At 28.4% G+C, this 8307-nt stretch overlaps 2 protein-coding genes across 6 annotated transcripts; one reads left to right on the top strand and one right to left on the bottom strand.

Annotated features, from left to right (window-relative positions):
* The first annotated feature begins 1099 nt into the window (after positions 1–1099).
* LOC126896125 (uncharacterized) lies at positions 1100–8307 on the top strand. Of its 5 annotated transcripts, none has more exons than XR_007701774.1 (6): positions 1100–1338; positions 1706–1824; positions 3084–3261; positions 7699–7881; positions 7960–8042; positions 8178–8307. XR_007701774.1 is itself a non-coding variant. In XM_050668619.1 (4 exons), exons 1-3 carry the CDS (start codon positions 1281–1283, stop codon positions 8040–8042), a joined length of 324 nt encoding a protein of 107 aa, XP_050524576.1. In that variant the 5' UTR covers positions 1101–1280; the 3' UTR covers positions 8178–8307. The 5 variants fall into 5 exon arrangements, 1 of the variants encoding a protein (XP_050524576.1); XR_007701772.1 differs by having other exon boundaries at positions 1102–1338; positions 3151–3261; XR_007701773.1 differs by lacking the exon at positions 1706–1824 and having other exon boundaries at positions 1102–1338; positions 3151–3261.
* Positions 4211–5477, bottom strand: LOC126896107 (uncharacterized). Its single transcript, XM_050668584.1, has 2 exons — positions 4536–5477; positions 4211–4464 (listed from the first exon to the last, which is right to left on the bottom strand). Exons 1-2 carry the CDS (start codon positions 5348–5350, stop codon positions 4212–4214), a joined length of 1068 nt encoding a protein of 355 aa, XP_050524541.1. The 5' UTR covers positions 5351–5477; the 3' UTR covers position 4211.

Genomic DNA, 8307 nt, shown 5'->3' with positions numbered 1-8307 from the left:
TGAATGGTCGTTCTATTGAAGTATTCTTATCTTCACTTCTTATTTATATTATTTGGGATACAATTACTAGAGCCTATATTAATACTGCTAAGATACCAACTACATAAATAATGATTAAACTATAATTGTAAGTTTGTATATTCATAATTTATTAGAATTGATGAGCAATTTTTTTTTTCTTTTCAGAAAAATTTTTTGTTGCTTAAAGTGGCTACCATTAAAAGTTTTAGTGCATATACGAGAACAGCATTTGATTTTTATATGACAAGAGAAATGGCCTCAAATTTTAGTTTTTGTGGCAACATTAAACAAACTTTTAATAAGCTTCACATTTTTTAAGTACTTCGTGGTATGAACATTAAACTGTAATAAAAATGCAAATTGAATATGTTGATATATTGATAGTGCGTTACCCAGTGTGCATCATTGTGGATTATACGTTTGTAAACACTAAATCCTCGGTATATTTTAAAGCTGTGGAGGGTTTATATTTTGTTTTCGTATTATTTAGTAATTAATTATCGTTCAGANTTATTTAATAATTAATTATCGTTCAGATAATTATTAGATGGTGTATAATGCAACTAATACGACGGTTATAAATAGTGGATTTTATGTTTAATCCATGGTATATTTTAAAGCATATTTTTCTTTATATTTATCTATTAATTATACAATGAAACAACATGTTTTCGACAGATAATAGTAGGTATATATTACGATGGAAGGAAGTTGTTTATTTTACGTTTATTCAAGCGTATATTAAAAAAAAAATGTTTAGATTAATTTGTTTGTTATACAATAATTCAACGTTGATTCGTTGTATATATATATATATATATATATATATGTATATATTTATATGTTTGATTTTTTTTAAATTACTTTCTCTAATATTAGAAAGTAGTAATATATTCATTAATGAATACGTTATTTACCCTAATAAAATTTGATTTGTATATTCAAAAACTAATTGGTAAAACAGTTTGGTAAATTATAAACTAACTATTGTAACCTAAGCGTAATTTACCGTGGTATAAAAGTCGTGTGTTTATTACAAATTACTTTTATCAATACCGTTTATCAATAATAATTCATAGTCAATGTTACATCACGACAACATTTTTATCCACTTCGAATATTTTGCTTAATTTTTTATATACGTATAGCAATCGTCACTAGAATTTACTAATTAATATAAACTATTAAAGATTAATCATAAGTAGTTCTTCAAACTTAATTCCATTTTCTCGTATGCAGTAAATTATGATGGAATAAATATGAAAAATGCAAATGATGTCTTGAAGTTTATACTACAACTAAGGATTACATTAACAGGTAAAAATGTTTTATTCATATTACTAAGTATTTCATGTATGCGATATTTTAAAAACTACAAAACTCTCCACATCATTGTGTAGTGGATTTGATACTATACAGGCTTTATTAAAACCGTTTTCATGATTAAAAGTAAAATTTTCTAGTTGTCCCAAACTTTTACATTTATATACCCCAACATTGAATGATGAAATATTGATGTCATCAGCCTTGCCGAAAAGTTCATTAATGAAAATAAATCTCCGTCCTACAAAATGCATACAATTATTTTGTTTAATAAGATTTTCCACAACAAATATAATAATATTTTGGTCTTTCACTATTATACAATCATCATGATGGGTAAATTTACTTCTTTTTTCTTTAGTTCTTATTTGTATTTTAAAATGTTCCAATTGAATACACATAAATTGTTCATAAGTTCCTGTTATATGTAGTAAAGGTCCATTATTATGTTTTTCTCTATAAATGGGAAAATCTTTTGAGGTAAGTAAAAATTTTTCATCACGTGCTGATCTGTCTTCTGTAATTCTATTATATTTTTCTGTTATAGCATAACGTCCAGATTTTAAATACTTTTTTAATCTGCCCAAATAGTTTTCATACCATAAAGCATTGAAGTAATTGATGTTACCATATTTTAGTACATCGTTGGGAAGATGAAGTAAGGAATGTACATTATATGATATTAAAAATGGCCCGTAAATTATACCAAATGTTTGAAAAAAGTACTTAATTAATGATGTTGCAACATCATTTTCTTTTTTAACACGCTTTTATTAGTTTCACGTGTATGTTTGTTGTTTGTTGTTTGTTGTTTGTTTGTAGTTTGTAAGTTTGTAACTCCACGCGGCACGTGTTATTATGTCGCGTATCCCGTCGTGTATGACCTTGAGACTATACTGTTGTAATGCATTCGCCCCACCCCGCTCACCACTCGTAGACAACAATATTTTCTAACCCGTAGACGCGCGCGTGTCATCAATTATGTATATATATAACAAATTTTTATTGTAATTGACACGGCCCGCGTCGTTTCATTATACACAATGCCCCACGACTCGTGCCACCTATATCAGCCGTCGCCCTATTATGAGTATTTGACTGACCAATACCTCGCGTTATACGCCGCTGTGCAAAGTCCAGCAAGCGCCGCACGCCCGACGACATTCCGCCGCAAATGATACCGTAGTCTTCTTCCCGTTGTCAAAGTGACAACGTCTACGATTCGATCCGCACTCGCGCGCCGTCGCTATCAACGCTGCTAACCTGTTGACGTCCGAGGAACACGCCGGACAACGCGTCGTCGATGCCAGCGAAAGTGCCGCGATATTATGCGAAGATTATATATTCCTACCGCCACCGCTAATATTAATATATATATATATATATTAATATTTGTACGTATATACGTATATGTTAATATTCATTTATATATTCCTACAGCCGACGCCTCTGCTGCCGTATATGCCTCGTGTATAATGTTCCCTCCGCCATGCCCGCCCACATAAACACGGCTATACCTCATGCATGATACGTTTACGTACTTAAGTCCCTTTAAATATATATATATTCTAATTACTATTAAAATTTATATATTAATACACTTTATTCTCATTAATATATGTAGTGTATTCATTCCGATTACGGAGGATGATTTTCGTATCGTTATTTTTCGTCACTACCTCCACGTTACGCGCCTGCTGCTTTCTTTGGATGTGNTATAAATGGGAAAATCTTTTGAGGTAAGTAAAAATTTTTCATCACGTGCTGATCTGTCTTCTGTAATTCTATTATACATTTCTGTTATAGCATAACGTCCAGATTTTAAGTACTTTTTTAATCTGCCCAAATAGTTTTCATACCAAAAAGCATTGAAGTAATTGATGTTACCATATTTTAGTACATCGTTGGGAAGATGAAGTAAGGAATGTACATTATATGATATTAAAAATGGCCCGTAAATTATACCAAATGTTTGAAAGAAGTACTTAATTAATGATGTTGCAACATCATTTTCTTTTTTTTCTGTTGCTTTTGGTGATGCAAGGATTCGCATTGCACAGTAAAAAGCAATAAAATTCTTATAAATTGGTTCAGGCACTATATCTTTAAATATCAAAGCACCTGAATACATCATAATTTATCTAAATTCAGTTGCCTTAAAATCAGTATAACTATTTAGTGACTGTGGTATGCGAACAAAATCTGTGCTTAAAGATGGTGCTATAATTTCCATTATTTTATTAATGTAATCTATTTTTGTCGAAGAAAGTCAAACACAACCAAATGAACCTGTCTGTTTTATTGATCCTTTGACCATTAGGGTAATAATTTTTTTCATTATACTTTAAATTATAAAAACAACATATTAGAGTTGTCAAAAAAAGGTTTTTTATTCAAAATTATTCATCTTATAAAAATTATTGTTCTTAATATTTCTCTAGTTACTAGGGCCTTTTTCAGTTTATATATAATTATTTTTACAAATATTTATAACTAGAAAGTTGTTAAAAAATATGTAAAAAAAATTAACATCACATTAAAATTAACATAGTGATTAGCATCACTATCATAAAAAAACAATTTGATAAAGATTTGTAGATAGTATTTAATTTTTAGAAGAAATTGAAACATTCTATAACCCTGTGGGTAGGCAAAGGATCAAATTGAAATTTTTTTCAAACAAAATCAAAGAAAAATATCTAAGATAATTATAAAAAAAAAATTTTATACAATTTTATCCTATTTTAAAAAAGTTATGACAGTTTTAAGTAAAAAAAAATTGAAAAATGTTTGATATATATTATCTTAGGTATATATTAGTATTTATTTATAAAATTAAATTTAAATATACACTAATTATTGGGTTATTATTTACCTAAACAGCATAAGTGTAGATAATCCAAAGGAAAATTAGAAACCAGTCCTAAGGAATGTATTAATATGAGTGGAGAGTCTCCCGTATAATGTTTTTCATGTATTTTCTTGCAAAATGAATCATCATTTCTTAAAGTTGCGTTACCTTCAGGAAAACACATACGGTTTTCAATATGACATCCCTCTTCCGTACATTTCTCACAGGCAAAATAAGCCATATGCCCTTTAATACACTTGAGAAATGATCTATTATAATAATTTATAATATTAAATTTTATTTAATTTCTTACCTTATTTTCTATTATAAAAAAATATACCTGGCTGGTGCATCAGCGAGAAATCCTATTAGCTTGATGATATATATTTTGTCAGTTAATTTTATTCCATTCTTCAAAATAAAGTTAACATCTTCTATTAACTGACTTAAGTACTGTGTAACATCTCCTGGTTTTTTTTTTCCACAATAAATACCAATAACAAATGGAAGTATAGCATCTGTATCTATTTTAAGCCCTCCAATTATAGGCCAAAACTCGTTACATAGTATGGGTATTCCATCTATTGCTATCCATATTTGTAAAATATTCATTTGTTGAAGGTGTGTATATTGCAATAATAAATGTTTTAAACTCTCAGTTATTCCCAAATGAAAATATTCACCATTTTTTATAACTTTAATAGGTGCCATCCCAGATTTTGGACAATTTAGTGAAGTTCGTGAATCCAATGGAAGGCAATGTAACTCTGTTATGTATTTGACAGTGTGCAATAAATGCAATAATTCAGTGACTTGGTTTCTTGGTATATTAGCATTTAGCACCAAACGAGCTAACTTTTCTTGAAAAGTTATTGTTTCTAAAACTTTAGAACTTTGTGTATCAGGTTTTAATATTATACTGTTTTCATCCTTTTTAAAATAAAAATCTTCAGAAGCTCTATGAGATTCTAAATCTATTTGTTCTATACCTTGTGATGGTTCTATTATCATTTGTTCTAATGTGTTCTGTGAAATATCCTGAGGTGTTATACTTATATACTTTACATCCCTTTGGTTTAGCAACCTTGATTGATTACGCCTCGTTTGGCTTTCATGTTTCATTAATCTTGAGGGAATAAAAGGTTTCTTAGGCATTTTTAGAAATTAAAATAATTTTATATATTTAAATTGACTAAAAAATCGTAAAGATTTATAAGTATCAATACTTTTGCTCAGTGTGTCTTTTAAAAATTATAAGTAATATAAAGGTTATAAAAAGTGTAAAATGTATATTAGTTATAAACTATTCTTTGTTTTAACTTTAAATTTATGTGGGATGTTTTTTTTATGGTTATTTAAACGTTTCTCCATATTTAATTTGATATAAAAACATATCGTTTATCCTAAGATATTTAATGAATAGGAGAACTTTTTTTATCAGTTTCTTTTTCTTCAAACAACTTTTTGTTATCTACAATTTATTATATTTATTAATATATTTATGATATCACAAATGAATGTTATTAAACAAGTAATATTTTGTCAAGTAACAAATTAGGGTATCCTTTCTTGTGTTAACAATGAAAAAGGCGCCAATAATTTGTTTAACCATAATGTCTATATTATAACATTCGAAATTATTCTTTTTTGTTTTAATTTTCAAAGTATTTTTGATTATATTTTGCAATGGCTTCGTCTAGTTCAATTTTTGATGATCGAAGCCTTGAGTTACAAACTTTTAAATATGTTCTGATCGAGTTCCCTGAGGATAATTTTGCACTAGCCATAGTGTTTTCTTGTTGGATTTTTTTTTTTGCAAGGAAACTTCTATTTATAAGTGTTATTGGCCGGGTAGTGTAAATGCAAATCAAATGGCAAAAAAAAGTATTGATCCCTTACCTAGTTGGAAGATCTAGAATTGCAACATAAAACAATTTTTTAGTAAGCAGTGTCGTACGTCGGTAGTGCCCCAACGTAGACACAAAAGTTTAACACAAATTTATTAATTTTTTATATATACGAAGAAAACGCTATCTTTTCAATATACTTTTGAATGAGAGTGATAAGTAATAATTGCCTTATCTAATTTCTTATCATGGTATTTATGCCAAGTTTGTAATGTATACACACTATCATCATATGTATACACAGTAATCATGAAAAGATAGCGTTTTCTTCTGTCCTTTTCTCAATACGTATTTCAATGTTTATAACCGTAAAATAGTACATGAAAATTCAAATTTTTACAAACTTCAAAACGCTACAGAATATTTACTACTGAATATTAATAAGATATTTTTTTACTAAAATTTTTCTTAAATTCTACTCTACAAAATAGCTATCTTAGATTTTTTTTTTACATTTTATTTAAAATTTAAAAATAATTAATATTTTTAATAAAATGTAAAAAAATTAATTATTGAGATATAGCTATAGACCTAACGTATAACTATTATTTAAAAAAAAAATCAACTAAAAATATTAACTGGATCAAAAGTTATTTGAGTTGTCAGTGAGTGGTGGGCCACCCTGTATATATATTGACGACGAGTTCGTCGTTCAATCTCTTCTCGAGTCCTCCCGTTGGATAAACTGATCAGCCCCAATCTCTCTAATTAGTGGACTACTAAAGGGGTAGAGTTTAGACCCGTCAGCACAGTCTAGCTCAAAAGTAGCAGACTGAAGGGTGGCTCCTTGTCAGCCACCAGCACAACTACCTTTTTACTATACCCACTAAAGGACGGTTAAGCCCAAACACTAGCCAGCTCGTACACTAATTATTAAGATTGACTAAAGGACCAGCAGTCCAACCTAGATCTAACCTAGAACCAGTCCAATCTAGCCGCACACACACACACAAATTCTAAGAACACGGTGAATATAAAATATTTGCGCTAAGCCCAGATTTTTAAATAGATATTTTATTTAACAAACGTATTAAACACAAAGACAAAAATAATATAAAAATTTAACACAAAAATTAATTAAATCTTACAAAAATATAAAGTTATTCTTACATCAACGACCTAACCCGTAACTCGACGTTTCTTCGACAAAACGTCCAGTCTCGTCTCGCCCAGTATCGTCCCCGTATACTTTTTATGTTTCCCTTTTATATTCTTTTTCCCACCATTATTAATTTGCTTACCCTGCATTTCCCTTTTATATGGAATTATTATATTGCTTAAGAGTTCAAAAATTGCTTACTACTACTATTGTAAAGCTTATATTATACTAAAATCGACGTAATTCAATATTTCCTCATCTAATTACTACAGCAGATTGTACTTATTATAGAAATTATAACCTGATTTAGCACGTTTAATCCTTATATTTGGCCAATTTAATGATTAAGTAGTAGGCTACATAGCCTATTAGACTTCTTGAGCTTGGGAACTTAAATATTTTGTTTAGTTATTTATGTTTATGTGTGATATACTTATACAAAATAATTGTATGCTGTAGAATAGTTATATAAATTTTTTTCTGTATTTTTTTTAAAGAAACATTTGAAGAAGGTAATACAGCATTGAGCAACTACACCTCAGATGAGTCTCACATAAAACCTTATAAACGTTTAATAGTTCCCAATAAACGTTTATTAAGTTCTGATGATGAACAGGTTTTTAAAAAGATAAAAAATACAAATGCATTTTCAATGCCAGATATGCCAACATATGAATCTTGTAAGTTGTGGATAATATTACTTCAAATTAAATATAAAAATTATAATTTTTTCATTTAGAACCTTTTATTTATTTTAGTTGATAATGAAGAAAATTTGCATCTGAATTTAGATTCAATAGCATTAAAAGACTGTTCCAATAATCAAGAAAATCAATTATAGGTAAANTACTCTGTTTATTATAAATATTATGTGTACTATGGTCAATGGTGGGGAGGGTTATAGCCTTATCATCTACCTGTGTTATATTCTTACTACTAATAATAATAACTATAATTTAATTAATTAATTTTTCAGATGTTGTTTATGTTTTACAAAATATTACAGAAACAGAATATAAGACTTACTTAGGTCAGTGACTCAGACAAGCCAGCAACAGAAAAAATGAAAAAAAAAACCTTATAGTTTGATATATATATGTGGGAAA

This window comes from Daktulosphaira vitifoliae, unplaced genomic scaffold (genome assembly GCF_025091365.1).
Source record: "Daktulosphaira vitifoliae isolate Bord-2020 unplaced genomic scaffold, ASM2509136v1 Scaffold_1, whole genome shotgun sequence".
Taxonomy (NCBI): Eukaryota; Metazoa; Arthropoda; class Insecta; order Hemiptera; family Phylloxeridae; genus Daktulosphaira; species Daktulosphaira vitifoliae.
The sequence above is the reverse complement of the archived record's forward strand: the minus strand, read 5'-3'. Positions and strand labels throughout refer to the sequence as shown.

Bases quoted from the DNA above. Each gene is read 5' to 3' on its own strand.
- LOC126896125 (XM_050668619.1), top strand. From the start codon at position 1,281: ATGAAAAATGCAAATGATGTCTTGAAGTTTATACTACAACTAAGGATT. The intron at 1,339-7,698 runs GTAAAAATGTTT...TTTTTTTTAAAG, and splicing joins ACTAAGGATTACATTAACAG to AAACATTTGAAGAAGGTAAT. The intron at 7,882-7,959 runs GTAAGTTGTGGA...TATTTATTTTAG, and splicing joins TATGCCAACATATGAATCTT to TTGATAATGAAGAAAATTTG.
- LOC126896107 (XM_050668584.1), bottom strand. From the start codon at position 5,350: ATGCCTAAGAAACCTTTTATTCCCTCAAGATTAATGAAACATGAAAGC. The intron at 4,465-4,535 runs GTATATTTTTTT...TTATTATAATAG, and splicing joins CTCGCTGATGCACCAGCCAG to ATCATTTCTCAAGTGTATTA.